The sequence below is a fragment of the Stegostoma tigrinum genome, chromosome 39, assembly GCF_030684315.1.
Source record: "Stegostoma tigrinum isolate sSteTig4 chromosome 39, sSteTig4.hap1, whole genome shotgun sequence".
NCBI lineage: Eukaryota > Metazoa > Chordata > Chondrichthyes > Orectolobiformes > Stegostomatidae > Stegostoma > Stegostoma tigrinum.
Window position 1 is genome coordinate 2,860,780 of NC_081392.1, and position 17,769 is coordinate 2,878,548.

General features: G+C 41.9%; 1 protein-coding gene across 1 annotated transcript in view; it reads right to left on the reverse strand.

Moving 5' to 3' along the window:
* The window catches only part of timm50 (translocase of inner mitochondrial membrane 50 homolog (S. cerevisiae)), a 144,406-nt gene that overhangs the window by 40,322 nt on the left and 86,315 nt on the right, over positions 1 to 17,769 (reverse strand). The window contains exon 4 of the mRNA XM_048522436.2: positions 187 to 245. Coding sequence (XP_048378393.1) covers positions 187 to 245 — 59 coding nt within the window. The remainder of the gene's footprint in view (positions 1 to 186; positions 246 to 17,769) is intronic.

Genomic DNA, 17,769 nt, shown 5'->3' on the forward strand with positions numbered 1-17,769 from the left:
CCACCACTTTCATGGATATGGGCTTGTGGTGTTAGAAACTTGCCAGGTAACTTGTAGAGAAGGATACCTGATTATGGGTAAACTCCATAAAGTACCTACAGGTCAATGAATGACCGTACTGTGACACTCTGCATAACAGCACAAAAATCTGCTGTGCTTGCTGCGTCGTATTCTGGATATACCTACCTGCCTGTAATCTTTGAAGTAGCGATATGTTCTTCGCAACTGCTGTACGACAGGAGGATCTGCAAAGCAAACACTTTTGAATTTGGAGACCTTCATTCACAAACATTTAATGCACTTTTTCTCTAAATGGACTGTCAATAATTTTTCAAGTGAGGCTACAGTGATGACCTCATATACATGCACTTACATCAGGGAATGGTATAGATCACTTGAAACCAAATGGCCTACTTCTATATATCCTAAGCACCATGTAAGAATACATAAAGCAGAATCCTGGATCAGTAATAAGAGGCACATCAAAAATCTGGAATATTCCCATTAAAGAGAGCCCAAAACAAGATTTGATAGCAGAACAAAATCACAAGTAACACCTTGCATTGTACTGGGTTCAACAGCATTGAGACGATTCTTCAGAAAGGCCATGTATCCCAAGGTGGTGAAAATAGAATCCCATAGCTGATCGACAAAGGGGAACTGTCTTGGGACAACTTAAATCAAGGTGGCTAGCACAAATAATACAAGAACATACTAAAAAGAGAAATGGGGATAAAAAAGACTTCTGCATTACAAACAAAGAGATATGACTCAGAAAAAACCACAAGAATTGTGGATTCTGCAAATCAAACAAAAACAGAAATTGCTGGAAAGCTCAGCAGGTTTGGCAGCATCTGTGGAGAGAAATCAGGGTTAATGCTTCAAGTGACCCTACATTTTACTGTTGGTAGTAGACTGGTAATATTCAATGTACTCGGAAGGCAGCCAGAGATGGTGCAGCTGCAAATGTTCCAATGACAACATTATCAGCTAGTTATGACAAAATGAAGCAGGTATAGCGGCGAAGGGGCAAAAGAATAAAAGGAGTAGGAAAGAAAGCATTAAATAACACAAATTGACAGAGCACAGACAAAGCGAGTAGGAGCAACTTGTCTCAGTTCTGTTGCAAGGCCAATGTTAGGTCCAGTCTTGCTTAATATTTCTAACTTTTGTTGTTTAAATATCCAGGACCTGCAGTACTTTACTTATGTTATACAAATGCAAGTTTGATCTGAATACAGAGGCACAGTCAACATGATTGCAATTACAACTGCCAATAGAAACCTACTTGGGCGAGAACAAAATTGGATTCAGCTGTGGTGGCAGTAGGATCATCAGGACCCAATAGCTTGAACAGGATCCAGTGTTTTTGGAAAAGACAAGATTCTCTGAAATAGAGAGTGAAGAGTGAATTCTGTGTACAGAATTTTTAAAGTTGTTTTTGCTTTGGGCTTTCTTGCCAATGACAAGATGCCCATGCAGCTGCTGCCAATCCACCAGCATTGAGAACAGATCGTTTTGGTGGTGATCTTAGCAAACCAGTAAATTTACTTTAGGCTTGTTGCTGGCTGCAGAGCTTCATATGTAGGAGGTCAACAGCAGTGGGCCATCATGGCCGAAGCCAACACAAACAATAGACACTTCAATACTGTATCAGAGATAATGGGAACCGAATACTGAAGAGTACCAGTGTATGAAGCATGTATTACCTAGGGCTAAAAATCATAAATAGCCTTTCCAGCTAGTTACTGGACAGAAACTAACACCACGAAAATGGGAGGTCAGAAATAATTGATATATTTTGAGTTTCAACAGCAAAAGCAAATTCTGAGGCGGAGAAAAGTGCCCATGATTTGATTGAGAAATAGTTTTAAAAAATCAGAAGCAATTCCATGCAGTCAACAATTAAAATTTTGGTATTGAACACTATATAAAAAAAACTTCACTTCAAACTGAGCTTCGAAAGTATACACCCATTTTCTCACCCATATGAATCGTACAATTTTGCCTCTACTTTCATGCATTATTTTAATTCTGTATGTAGAAAATAAACAAAAAGTATAACCTTTGCAAGTGATCACCACTTGTCATGCTTCTAGTTATCCATTGTTTTGACAAAATAGTTTGATAACAACCGCAGATAACAAGGTTTAGAGCTGGATGAACCCAGCAGGCCATGCAGCATCAGAGGAGCAGGAAGGCTGATGTTTCACGCCTAGACCTTTCTTCAGAAAGGTGTTCATCTAGCTCTGCACCTTGTTATCTCAGATCCTCCAGCATCTGCAATTCCTACTATCTTGATAATAACCACAGATCAGTGCATGGATGACTAAATATACTGTAAACCTGTACAGACAAATGCAAGTGTGCTTAAACTCAGAAGATAAAGTTACTTTATGCCAGATAGATTGGCACTGTTCTAATCTCATTTGTCATCCTGAGCAGTGACCCAAAGGGAGAGACACTTTCCAATGCCTCAGATCCAAGCAGCATCTTAATTATCTTAATTCAGGATAGACAATAAACACCAGTCTAGCCAGTGACACACACATCCCACAAATTAATTTAGAAAAAGCTTCTTGAGATTTGGTGTTGGTTGACAATGATAAAGTGGGAATTGAAGATCAATTACAATTCTGTATCTCCACTAAACCTGCACTTTCCAGAATGAGTGACTTAACAACTAACAGCATTATTTAGTGTGAAATATTCAGAGCCCCAAAGTATAGGAGCTAGTCAATTTACTGCACTTTTGTTCTTTTAAATCCCTACTCCCACTCTATATCCAAGTCCATCTCCCCATTCTCTTTTGAAAGTTCTATCAATGAAACCCCATTTTGAGGGTAAAAGCTGCTCTCTTCAGAAATTCTGTTTGATGTCCTGAGAGTTGAGGGGCCCATCCTCTAGACAACCTACTTCATACTGCTACTGAATGGAAAATTCATAATGAAATGAGTGAAAAGGTGCAAACGGTAAACGAGAAGCAAAAAAAAGGAAAGATAAGCATGAGAGAAAGTCAACATACATAAAAGTCAGACAGATGTGAAAAACATGAATGGAGAAAGATGCAGGAATTTTGGCTATTATTTGTGGGTGGGGGGGGTTGGAGTTTAAACAAATAGGGAAGTCTCATTATAACTGGACAGGGCATTGGTGGGAATACACATATAGTGTATAGTTTAGCTCCCTGTATTTAAGAAACAATATATCAACATTGGAGGCAATTCAAAAAAGTAATTCACTACATTGAATCATGAGATGAAGGGGTTGACTTATTGAGAACAGTTAAACAGCTTATGCGTTTAATCATGAATGTTTGGAAGAATGAGGGTTTCAATGTCATTGAAGCATACAGTCTTGACAGGTAGATGTTGAGAAGACATTTCCACTAGTGAGGAAATACCAAACCAAGGGACAGTTACAATGTATGGGGACAGTTACAATATTCAGGGGATAGTCATTTAAAACAGATGTGTAAGCATTTCTTCTCCAACAGGATAATACATGTATGGAATTGTAAATTGTGGTGGCTAGATCAGAGTATTTAAAGAGGAGCTAGATTTTTGAAATATTCAGGAATTAAGGGCAATGAAAAGCTGTCATGAAAGAGAGGCTGAGGTCTGGACAAATCTGCATGATTTTATAGAATGACAGGCAGCATGGAGAGGCTGAATGATCTACTCCTACTCTTATGTTCTTAGAAGATATGGCCCATTCAGCCCATGGAGTCTGGTCTCCCGTTCAATGAGATCAGAACTGATCTAATAACCCTCAAAAGTATTTTCCCGCCTTTTTCCCCCCCATAAGCCTCAACTCCCTTCCTAATTAAAAATCTCTCTGCTTTGAATATTCGTAATGAGCCCAGTCTCCACAGCTCTTGGAGGTAAAGGATTTCACAGAGTACCCCTCCTCAGACAAATAATACTTCCTTGTCTCTATCTTGAATGAACAACTCCCTACTCTGTCATTATGTCCTCTGCTCCTAGACTCTCACTTGGGGAAATAACCTCTCTGCATCTCCATTGTCAGGCTTGCCAAGAATCTTGTATGTTTCAATAAGGCCACCTCTGATTCTTTGAAAGTTCATGTGTACAGGCCCCAACCTACTCTCTTTTTCTAAGATAACCCATGCATTCCTGGATTGAGCCTAGGAAACCTTCTATGGAAGGCCGCCAATGCCAATATATATTTCCTTACATGAGGGGACTGGTTAACATTATTCCTTGTGTGGTGCCTTGTATAATTTTAGTAAGATTCTTCTGTCGTTACATTCTAATGTTATAATGCTCGTATGAGGTGCTTTAACTCAATCCAAAATGGTGAAAGGCATGGTGTTAAAAACAAACCATCAGACATTGGAACAATAAGTAGTTGAGATTTTCTTGTTTAGAACCACATTTTGCTATGTCAATACTGATGGAGGTATCAAACAAAAAGCAGTCACAATGTGCCCACCAGGCTACACAGCAACATCTCACCTTGCTGTACAATAAATACTGTGTGCGTGGCCACAAAATAATTACATGGCTTGGGTATTAAGAAAAACAGGAGTATACAAATATATTTTAAAGAAACACTGTCAAGGTAACAAACAAAAACATACTAAGGAGAGTTAAAGGCAATAACAGTGATGCAATAGCTAATAACAGCAACAGTAGTGATACAATAAGGAATCAGAGATAGAAATCGACTCAGGTCGCTGCAAAGCCTTCCACCACCTCAGGACAACACAAAGCACTTTACAAGCGATGCAATATAATCAGTGTTTTGGAAGTGTGGCTGATTTTGTTTTTTTTAATATAATTCACTCATGGGATATGGATGCCACTGATTAGTCAGCATTTATTGCTTGTCCCCAGGTGTCCTTGAGCTGGTGATGGTGAGCTGCCTTCTTGAACCACTGCAGTTCATATGCTGTAGGATGACTTTCAATGCCTTAGGGAGGGAATTCCAGGATTTTAACTCAGCAATAGTGATGGAACTGTGACATATTTCCAAGTCACAATGGTGAACGGCTTGGAGTGGAACGTGCAGGCAGCAGTGTTTCCATGTATCTGCTGTCCTACTTTGAGATGGAAGTGGTTGGGGGTTTGGAAGTTGCTGTCTAAGAAGCCTTGGAGAATTTCTGCTGCACTTCTTGGAGATAGTACACACCACTGCTGCTACTGGGCATCAGTGGTCAAGGGAGTGGCTACTTGGGGATGTAGTGCCAAATAAGTGGGCTGCTTTTCTCGAATGTGTCCAACTTCTTAAATATGTTGGAGTTGCACCCATCCAGACAAGTGAGGAATATTCCATCATTCTCCTGACTTGTGAACTGTAGATGGTGGACAGGATTTGGGGAGTCAGCAAGTCAGTTACTCACTGCAGTATTCCTAACCTCTGACCTGCTCTTGTAGCCAGTGTTTATGTGGTGAATTCTGTAGAGTTTCTGGTTGATGACAACCTCATGGGTGCTAACAATGGGGGAAATTCAGTGATGGTAACCCACAATAATCGAGGGACAGTGGTCAGATTCTCTTATTGGGGATGGTAACTGCCCAGCATGTGTGCTACGTTAACGTTACTTGCTGGTTGTCAGTTCCAAGCCTGACTAATATCCAGATCTTGTTACATTTGAGCATGGACTGCTTCAGTATAGTTGTGAACAGTGCTGAACACTGCAATAATTAGGCGAACATTCCCACTACTGGCCTTATAAATGGAGGGAAGGCCATTGAAGAAGCCGAAGATGGTTGATCCAAGGACACTATTCCAAGCAACTCCTGCACAGATGTTCTGGAGCTAAGTGACTCTAACCAAAGAGGCTGTCGCTGGATATCCAATGATTCCAGTTTCGCTAGGATTCCTTAATGCCACACCCGGTCAAATGCACCCTTGTTGGCAAGGTCTGTCACAAAGTCTGCTTTTGTGAACAAAAATGCTGAGGTATCAAAAAAATGGTGATGCCACCCCACCCTTCTCCAAACCATCAAAGGAGCCCTAGTATTTTAACAGCCCATGGAGGGAGCAGACAGGGTTTTGGTTGCATGGCTTGTCTGAAACCTGATACGCCTGACAGTGCTACCTGGATTTTTGTGCTCAAGTTTCTACAGTGGCACTTGAACCTACAACCTCCCCAAGAAACATGAGACCAGCAAGGTGTCACGATTTAAGTTTTTACTACTTAGACAGTGCTCAGTAGAAGAGGGAAACATTTGATAAGTGGGATTGCCAGTACACCTAGGGAATTATGGTGACTTAAAACAGCCCAAAGCTTAGGAAGAAGCAATATTAAAAGCATATCAGCCAACAATCCCACACTTGAATCAGACCAACAGCAACTGCACATGATATAGCTCTTAAGTGCTTTAAGAAACAAATGCAACTTTCAGAGATAACGGGTGATAGGGATGGAGGAGAGATAGAGGAGTAGGGAACATAGAACTGTACAGCACAGGAACAATCCTTCAGCCCATAACGTTGTGCCGAACATGACACTAAATTAAACTCATTCCTTGCAATATTCAAGTACTTATGTAAAAGTCTCTTAAAGACCCCTATCATATCTGCCTCTACCACCACCCCTAGCACTACGTGCCACACTCCTACCACTCTGTAAAAGACTTGCCCCTCATCTCCTTTGAATTATCCCCCCTCACCTTAAGTGCATGCCCTCTAGTTTTTGACATGTCAACCGTAGGGGAAAAGATTCTGTCAACCCTATCTACGCATCTCCATTTCATAGACTTCTATCAAGTCTCTCCTTAGCCTCCACCACTCCAGAGAAATCAACGAGATTTTCTAGCCTCTCCTTATAGTTAATATCCTCTAATTTAGGTAGCATCCTGCTAAACCTTTCCTGCACCCTCTCAAAGCCTCCATATCCTTCCTGAAATATGGTGACCAGAATTAAATGCAATATTTTATGCGTGACCTAACCAAGGTCTTATAAAGCTGCAACATGACATCCTGACTCTTGTACTCAATTCCACGACCATTAAAGGCAAGCATACCATACGCCTTCTTTATCACTATCTACTTGCACTTTCAGGGAGCTATAGACTTGCAGCCAAAGATCCCTCTGTATATCACTTCTGTTCTGGGTCCTGCCATTAACTGTACACTTTTTCTTTTTGATCTCCCAAAGTGCAACACCTCACTTACCAGATTAAGCTCCATCTGCCATTTCTGCAAGTTATCGGTACTCACTGTCTCCTTTGATTACTTTCTACACTATCCTCAACTCCAATATTTATTGTGTTTGCAAACTTACTAATCCACCCATCTATATTTTCATAGAAGTCATTTATATATCTCACAAACAGCAAAGGTCCCTGTGGGACACGAATCCTGGATCTCCGATTTGAAAAACACCTTTGCACCACTACCTCCGTCTTCAATGGGCAAGCCAATTCTGAATCCACACAGCCAAGTCACTGCGGATCCCATGCATTTAATCTCTTGGATGAGCTGAGCATGATGGACCTCGTCAAAAGCCTTACCAAAATCCACGCAAACGTTCACTGGCCTACCCTCATCTATCACCTTTGATATTTTTCAAGGCAATGACAATCAAGTCAATAAAACATGACCTGCTCTGCACAAAACCATGCTGACTGTCCCTAATTAGGCCATGTTTTTTCCACATTCGCATAAATCCTTAAGAACTCTCCCCAATAGCTTCCCAACCATCAAATGTGACACTCAGTTGCCGGAATTATTTCCTCTTCTTGAGCAGAGGAACATTAGCCACTATTTTTGGAGGTCCTGGAGAACTGGTAAGTAGCTAATCAGAATTCAAATATCTTAGTCAAGGCCCCAATAATCTCCTCTCCAGCCTCTCAATAACCTGGGGTAGATACTATCAGGCCCTGGAAACTTAACCACCTTACGCGTTCAAGAGATCCAGCACCACTTCTTTCTTGATTTCAAAATATCCCAGCATATTAGCATGCTCCACACAATTCTCACTATCTTCCATATCCTTCTCTCAGGTGCATACTGACAAAAACTACTCATCAAGGATCTCACCCACATCCTCTGCCTCCAAGCACAAGTTCCCTTCTTTATCCTCAAGTGGTCCTCCCTTCTTCCTAGTTATCCTCCTGTTTTTAATGTATAAAATGCCTTGGGATTATCTTTAACACTAATTGCCAAGATCATTTTATGGCCCCTTCTTGCTCTCCTAATTCCCTGTTTGAGTGACTTCCTGCATCCTTTATATTCCTCATGAACTGTGTCAGATTTTTGCTTCCTAAACCTTAACATACTTGTTTTTCCCTTTTGACTAAATTCATTACACCTCTCATTATCCAAGGGTCCCATACCAAGTTCAAAGAGACTGGATTTCAATCAGTATTCTCCGGTGGAGAGACAAACAGGAAGGCAAAGGGATTTTAAAGGCAATTCTCAACATCAAAGTTCCTCAGCAAAAGTTCAGTCTCCAGTGTGGAGGTGAGGAACTAATAATCACCTGCAACAGTACAGGAAGTTTTTGCATTGTTGTCAGTCTATGAGTCTGCCGCAAGCAGATAACGAAATTTTTTTTTGTTCATGAGATGTGGGCATCACTGCTAAGTCAGTATTTACTGCCCATTCCTAATGGTCTTTCATCTGCAATCCACGTGCTGTAGGAACACCACTGCGATGTTAGGAAGGTTGTTCCAGGATTTTGACTCAGTGATAATGGAGTAATTACAATCTAGTTCCAAGTCAGTATGGTGTGAGGCATGGAGGGGAACTTGCATATGGTCGTGTTCCCAAGCATCCACTGCCCTTGTCCTCCTAGATGGTAGAGATCACAGGTTTGAAAAATGCTGTCGAACTGTTGTGTGCTGCTAAGTTCATTGTGTAGGTGGGCACACTTTTGCCACTGTGCATCATTTGCAGAGGGAAGAATGCAAAAGGTGATGAATGGTGTCTCAATCAAATGGGTTGCTTTGTGCTCAGTAGAGAACTTCTTGGGTTATTGGAGCTACAATCATACAAGTGGAGAGCATTCCATCATGCTCCTGACTTGGGCACTGTAGACGTTGGACAGGCAGTGGAGAGCTCTGAGGCAAGTTACTCACTGCAGAATTCACAGACACTGACCCGGCCTGGCTCAGATATCAGCATTGACACGGCTGGTCCAGTTTCTGGTCAAGAGTAAACTTGCCAAACGTTGACAATGGGAGACTAAGCCATAACACTGCAATTGAGTAACAAGGCATTGGGCTAGATTCTTTCCTGTTAGAAATGGTCATTGCTTGGCACTTGTGTGGCATGAATATTACTCATTACTTACCAGGCCAAGCCTGGGGGTTACTGCACATCGGCACAGTCTGCTTCAGCATCTGAGGAGTTATAAATGTTGATGAAAATTGTGCATTCAATAAACATCCCCACAGCTGACTTTAATGATGGAGGGAAAGTCACCGCTGACAGAACTAAAAGGGCACTCTGCTGAAGAACTCCTGTAAATAATTCGCCAGTACGGAAATATTCAACTTGAGCAGTCACAACCATCTTCCTTTGAGCAAGGTACTACAGTGGAGAAAATTCCCCTCAAGTTCCATTGATTCTAGGTTTTCCCAGGGCTCCATGATGCCATACTCCAATACTACCTGAACGTCAAGAAGAACTGCTCTCTGCTCACCTCGAATTCAGGTCTTTCCCACCTATTTGGATCAAGGCTATAATGAGATCAAAACCCAAATAGGTCTGGTGGAACAGGTTATTGCCAAATAAAGAACACGTTAGCACCATTGACAATGCCTTCCACTATTTTGCAAGTAGATCAATTGGCAGTAACTGGTCAGGTTAGATTTGTCTTGCTTTCTGTGGACATGCATGGCAATTTTCTACATTGCCAAGTAGATATCAGTACTGTAGAAAATTCTTTTCAGCGCGTGAATCAATGGAACTTGGTGAGAAGGGGCTCAAACCGCAGAGAGTTTAAAGTAACTGGGGTTTATAAGGTACAAAAGCAAGAATTTCACTGGTACCAATGACAAATTAAGGTGATATTCTGGCAGTTAACAGAGGGTTACAATGGTAAACAGGTCATTGGGTTGGAACTTGGTTGTGTGTTGAAGAGAACAGCAACATACTGGTCAATACAGGTTTGTGAACAAGGATCATCTGGCATGCCTTCATACTCAAGTAGCCAACTGACATTAGTGCATGATGATGATGACAACAACTCCGAAAACTGCTTGAAACCACTGACTGCCAGGATCCCTGGAAATTTACCTGAACCCAAGTCACCTTTGGCAGATGAGAATCCTGCCACTTAGAAAAGTCAGAGATAGTAGGAACTGCAGATGCTGGAGAATCTGAGATAACAAGGTGTAGAGTTGGATGAACACAGCAGGCCAAACAGCATCAGAGCAGGAAGGCTAACATTTCAGGCCTAGACCCTTCGGGTCTCCTCTGCTCCTCTGATGCTGCTTGGTCTTGTGTTCATCTGTCTCTACACCCTGTTACCTTAGAAAAATCAAACTGGTTCAGTCATCAAGGACAAGGAAATGGCCAGTAAATTTAAGGCATTTGAGAGAGGGTTAAACATCTCAGCAAACATGCCTGAGTTTTATACAATTGTCTACGTCAGACAATGGAGAGCAGTATACTGCTAATCTAGGTACAGCTGGTGGTTCTCTGTGCCATTCTCTTCCTCCATGTGTGGCTGGGAGGAGGAGCCAGATTGGCAGTACTGACTGCACAGTGATTACTAAATGCTCCTCCGAGAGCGAGTATTAGCATTTTGGCGGCTGATCTTATTCAAACAAAAAAAAAAGAAGTGTTAATCAATCATTCGGAGTCCTGCTGAATGATCCCTGATTTGTTTTTATTCTAATGTTAATGCTGAGGAACAGCTGAACCAGATGACTGCTTAACGATTCAGGACAGGGTTTCAGGTGTTAACTTATATTTGGAGAGGAGCAATATGTACAAGAGCACAAGAATGAGAGCATGAGAAGAGGGGGAAAGGATACACACAAAATGTGATGAAGGATGGTGGGATAGGATATGCATGGCAGCAGTGTGCTCACTATACTAGGGAATGGCTAGTGCCAGAAGAAAGTGGTTGACACATGGGAAAAAGATGAGGTAGAAGAGGAGGAGTGACAGAAGAAGGGGATGAATGAGATAGTAGTGGATACATGACCAGAGAAGAGATTTAAGAAGATGGAGCGTGCACAAGAAAGAGTGAAAGGGAATAAAAATAAAGAAGCCAGAGTGAGATGAGAAAGATAGTCATGTGCTGGTGTAGACACCTGATAGAGCTAGATTACTTACAATAAAAATCAAGATTTATCCATGACTCTTGAAGGACAGTTATACTCTCATGTCAGGTGTGACGCTTATCACTTACTGTGTTGCAGACCAGAGCCAGGCATTCATATGGATCTGATCAGGAGGGGAAGTAGTTATGGGTCATGGGAATACTGGGACCAAAGGGTGCAAAACAAAAATTACCAGAGACAATGGCATACCACAGTGGACAACGGATTCTGTTTTAATATCTGAAAAAAGGCCACCTTGTTGTGGATGTAGGGCTGTCTGAGGTCTCAGCTGGCGTAAAAACATTAAGCAATGCAGTTTTGAAAACTCTGCTCAGCAGTGATGAGAGCATGTGGCCAAAATGACAATTTGCAAACAGAATACTGCAATTTATATTAAGTTCCTTTCTCTGGGATTGCTGCAGGACATATGAGTGAAACGTGGCAAACTTTGAAACTGGCACAGTTGCATAACTGCATTTATGTTGAAGTGTGTGAGACAAATGTTTGGGGGTGGGAAAGGCCTGTAAAGAAATATTTGAAAACGATATGGGCTCAGGCTCAATTCAAATCAGAGGCAGTGGCATAATGGTAATGTCACTTATCTGGCAACCCAGTGTCTCAGGCAAATGCTTTGAGGACATGGGTCCAAATCCCCCAATAACAACTGGTGGAATATACAAGTCAGCAACTGAAAGTCAGTATCAGTAATGGTGACCAGAATAATTATAGAGCGAACCAGATGGGCAGCATGGTGGCTCAAAGGTTAGCACTACTGCCTCACAGCACCAAGGATCCAAGTTCAGTTTGAGAGAGATAGTAGGAACTGCTGATACTGGAGAATCTGAGACAACACTGTGCGTAGAGCTGGATGAACACAGCAGGCCAAGCAGCATCAGAGGAGCAGGAAAGCTGTCGTTTGGCGTTGAGACCCTTCTTCAGAAGTGGGGGAGGGGCAAGGGGATTCTGAAATTAAAAATATTTAAAAATAAAAGTTTCTCAGAATCCCCTTCGCCTCCCCCATTTCTGAAGAAGGGCCTCGACCCGAAACGTCAGCTCTCCTGCTCCTTTGATGCTGCTTGGCCTGCTGTGTTCATCCAGCTCTACACACAGTGTTGTCTCAAGTTTAGCTTGAGCCCGCGTGACCATCTGTATGGAGTACACATGTTCTCCCCGTGTCTGTGTACGTTTGTGTGCTCCCATTTCCTCTCTCAAAGATGTGCCGTTTAGGTGGATTTGCTGTACGAAACGGTCTTGAAGAGTCTAGGGATGTGTGGGATAGCCATGTTAAAATGTGCTGGAACAGGGAAAGGGTAAGGGTCTGAGTAGGATGCTGCTTGGAGCATTGGTGCAGACTTGACGGGCTGAATAACCTCTTTCTTTACGGGATTGTATGATCCTTAGCCTCAGAACGCTCAATATTTACCACATTGGAAAATCAACAGACTGCAAATAGCATGTTGTAACGAGACATTTAGAACATTAAAAGGACTGGGAACTCGCATGGTATAGACAAAACGAAACAAAACGCAACAATCTACTGAATCATTAACACCTTACACGCCGTACATCATGTGCTGACCTGGTCACTGTCGGGAGGCGAAGCAAAATACCCTTTCATGCTTTAAACATTCACAAAGCAATCTTAAATCAAATCACTTCACTCTCTGCTAAACCAGTTGCTTTTACATCCCTAATGCCTTCAGTGCAGCCTCAGTCCCTTGTCCTAAACAGCATTTGGACTCCTGTGGGAGAATGTTTCAAAATTTGTGTTTCTGCTGTGCAATATGTTACAGAAAAGCAGCTGGGAGGCCTGAGCTCTGGATCCTTGGGGACTGCCATTTTGCCTCAGCCCCCAAAGGTCCTCATTATGCTTCATTACACCATTTGCCACCATGCTCCCTGTAGCCATGCCTAAAGGGCAATGTGGAGCCACGGCAGGCCTCTCCTCTCACCCTGACCTGCTGTCCTTACACTGGGTCAAGCGCTGTTAATGCAGAAGTACAGCTGTTCCCTCAGCACAGTGCAAACAGCTCCTTTATCCAATGTTTCGTAAATCTTATTAGAATTGTAAAGTGCATTTCTCTGCTCTGGCTTTCTTGTCTTACGTACTTACCATGAGAAAGCCCTTGAACACATACGCCAGAAGGCTCATTTAAGCATGTTAGGGTATTTTGCATTTACAGTGTGTACTTGAATTAAAGTGTGAATTATCTTCAAATTGAACTCTAATGTCTCAGTTAAAAATTCAGAGTCGTAAATATTTAAAACATGAAAAAGTAAAACAGTTAACAGTATTCTTAACACCAGATTCCCAAAGGTCTCAAGTTCATAATCACAGATAATCAGGCACTCAAACTCAATGTGTTTGTCAATTGAGCTTGATTTATACACTCGTACCTGGTTCAACAGCAATACTCCTTACCTGAAGGCCCAAGACAACAGCCCTTTAATTCTACAGTTCACATTACTAAGACTAGGGAGTTAAGCATTCTGTAGTGCTGAGAAAGGGATTAGACTGGCTTCATTCCGTGTGTAAATACCATAAATCAAACCCAGGGCCCCTGCGGTGAGTTTTTGTCTATTTCATAAAGGAATATAATAGGATGCTTATAGGGAGACCAGGAGGTGTACTGCAGACTCAGTATATTAAATTTGCATAGACAGATTGAGCAGAACTGACCCCGTTAAATTGCACACCCTCTGTGGGGCAGCTTGCCTGTAGAAATATTTTTTGCCATACACAATGCATATACTTATAATAGACTGATTTCACTACCTCCCCAACCCCCAAACCATCCCAATTTTCTCCCTTCCTGTCCTGAAGCCCATAACTCAACCTAACTGCAGTTTCACAGACACCTGGTCCAAAGCCATTATTTCAGATGGGTATGGACTGAGAGTGTCAGTGCACTATTCCACTATGTGACATGGCTCAGGTCAAGCCCAAACCCATTCAATTTCCTTGATGCGTCACTTCAAAGTGCAATCAGTGGCAAGGAATCCTGATTTGATTCACCCCAATCCTGTCATCCCCACCAAGCACTGATGACTTGAGTATTCAGCCCCAGCTAGATTCAACATAAAGTGAAAAATACTTTAATCTACATACGAGATGTCACGACCTCAGCATGTTCTAAAAGCTTTGCAGAAAATGAAGCATTTTTGCGTTGCAATCACTGCTTTAAGAAAGTAGCCAAATCTGCACACAGCAAGATCCCAGAGCTAGCAATATGATAATGATGAGAAAAACCCTTTTTAATGTAATTACGTCAGGGAAAAATATTGGCAAGAGCAGTAGCGAGAGCTCAAAGTGCCACATCATGCATTACAGCTAACCAAGAAGGCAGACATCTCTTCCGAAAGGCAGTAACTCTGACAGTGTTCCCAGAATAGTGCCAGTTTGGATTATGTGCTCAAGTCTCTGCAGTGAGGATCTGAACCCAAAACCCTTGGGTGCAGCTGCATGTAGACCCTCAGTACATGAACACCAAGTGTCACTATGTACAGATGTTCTACCTATCACTGGTGTTGCAAAGGATGGGACTGGCCTCATTGCCACTGAATTCCGTAACACCTGCCCTTCATGGAGAAATCTGCAAAGAAAAACACCTTTGATCACAAGTCCATCGGGAAGCGGTCAGCATAATAGCATCAGAGAGTCTGCAGGAAAAGGAGAAGGTCGATCCTATAGTCTGTTCAGGGAAGCACCCTGTCAGTCATTTGGCAGAACGCCTCATCAGAAGTTTCCAACAAGCACCAAGACAGCACTTGGCTGGTGAGAAAGGCACTACCTATGGAGATCCTTCTTGTATGATAAGGTTCCCTATGGTGCAGAAACAGGCCCTTCAGCCCAACATGTCCACACCGCCCTTGAAGCATCCCACCCAGACCCATCCCCCTATAACCCACACACCCCTGAACACCACGGGCAATTTAGCATGGCCGATCCACCTAGCTTGCACATCTTTGGACTGTGGGAGAAAACTGGAGCACCCAGAGGAAACCCATGCAGACATAGGGAGAACGTGGAAACTCCACACAGACAGTCGCCAGAGGCTGGAATCGAACCCGGGTCCCTGGCAGTGAGGCTGCAGTGCTAACCACTAAGCCACCGTGCCGCCCGATCCATGTAAGCCATTTCTTTTTACTGTCGTCATTTTGGCAGAGGCCAGCCTACACCACATTTAAAATACAGAGTCACTTTAATAGCTCCTAAATCTATGCTTCTAACACTGTTCAGTTTCTGGGATCTACTGCAAGTGAACATTGAAGATGTGCTGGAGCACAGCTGATTAATTGCAAAATTATTCTGGCAACAAACTTACGTTTGGTAATACAAGTGACACCTGATGTGGCCATTTAATTTCTGCCTGTTGCCCTGACTGCACCAGTCACTTATACTGTGGGATAGCTCAAGATGGTTATCCGGTCATTTGAAGCATTCATGCAAAGTAGGATTGGACCTTCAATCCATGTAGCAAACTACTGCAAAATTCAGTAAAGCAACAATGAACAATTCAACTCTTTCAATCTGGTAATATCAGGCTTATGAAGCAAATATCTCAAACAGTTAAGCTATCAGGATTGCCCCTTCATTTTTCCAAGTTAACATATGTATCCCTATAGCTACCTCTCAGTAACCTTTTCTTTTACCCTGGTTCCAACCTGCAGCAACTATGTCACAGCTTGAATGCCTATTCTAAAGAACAATCAGAAAGGCAAGCCTGCTAGGCTCAGACCCTCCAGTCACACATGACAACATCTATAATACAATGAACGAGCACCATGCAGGCAAACACACATCGGAGTTTGATCATTTCATGTTAATCTATTAAAACCAATTCATCTCGTTTTAATCATGGTATTAATCTGCAGCTAATTAATATGCAAATTGAAAGGATTTTATGAACAATGAGGTAGTGATTAATTAGTTGCGTGGTTTTGTTCTGTGCCCAGTCCATCTTTGAGATTTTTTTTTGTCTGAATGTGTAACAGTAAAGAAAAAGGAGGCTGTTAAAAGTAGCCAGACTGTATGCACCAATGATTAATACCAGCATTTGTTAAGAAAAAACAAAAATAACTCCAGGCAATTTTGTCCTTTTCTGAAGATTAAAGCTGCCAGATTCACTGTTTTTACTGTGGTTCATGTGGAGCAGATTTTTCTTCCCTAGTACTGCAGCCATTTTGCCAATCTGTACTTTATAACAAAAAAAAGTGTCAAATACAGATGCTGTCTCTGTACCAACAAATGGACACAAGTAATATGAGATTGTTCCTCCAGTCCTTCATTAAAGCAAGGGAACAGTCTGATGGTGGTTTCACACGGCAATCACCACATTGAAGCAACTATATAGCTAACAGCAGCCCACTCTCCTGCCTCCATAATCTTCACTAGTACATCTTGAGTCATTACCCATCTACTTGTTGCTCAGGTTACTTAGCAGCTTGGAGGTTTGCTAAGTAACTCAGGAAGCATTTGGAAAAAAGACAAAGTGAAGGAACCGGGTCAGACTAAGAAGACACTGCCTTCCACCGAAATAAACCAATTAGGGTTTGAAGCAACAAAATGATCTTTTTTAATCTTGACCTGCTCCTGAGGTTCCAAATGAACAGATTTAGTGAATCCAATTTCACATCTTGCAACGAAGCGCGAACAGAACCTCTGGATACCACATGTAACTATTCCTGTTCCCAAGTTCTATAGGAAAAGTAACAGGCCTAGTTATTGATGACAACCTTTTTACTTCTAATGTGTCAAAAGTCAAATTGTGATATGTCACATCAGTTCTTTTTGGTATTCCCTTTGATAGCCCTTACATATCACTGGGCACACTAGCAGTAGAGCTTCCTGCAGATATAGGTGTCAGATGGTCTCTTAAGCCTTGCCCTTTCCCAACGATTGAATACACAGGAAAATGAAAATGTGTTGATAGGAAGAAGCTTCTAGGTTTTTGTAGGGTGTTGCGATGGAAAATGGCTATGACGACCACTGGAGTCAAATGTAGAGCCACAGCTCCCTTTGCTTACGTTTGAATAAATAGCAAGTTGTACAAAGAAGAAAAGACATTAACACTGAGCTCTCATTCACTTTCTAGCAACTGATACAGGTTGAAATTTTAAAATTAGGCACTGCCAAATGCTGGATATGACATGTTGAGCAATTATCGAGCAACACGAGGGTGAAAGTGAGGGAGAATGTAGGGTAATCAAAATGAGCAATGATCTTATAGAATTATGGTCCTAACTTGAGTGCCTACTCCATCCAGTTCCTAATTAGTAGGTTTGTAACAATAACTTACACTTCTCATCAGACCTAAACGATTAGTGACAAACAAAAGCCCCAGGAACAAAATGCTTCTCAAATTAGTCCAATTAAGTGTGTCTGTTTACCTTGTCAACATAATAAACTAGAAATTTTCTTACTCCCTTGGAACATTTTGGAAACTAGTCTTTTACTTACAATTACGTTGGCAAAAACACAAGAAGACACTGATAATCATTATGAATCTAAATGAAATAG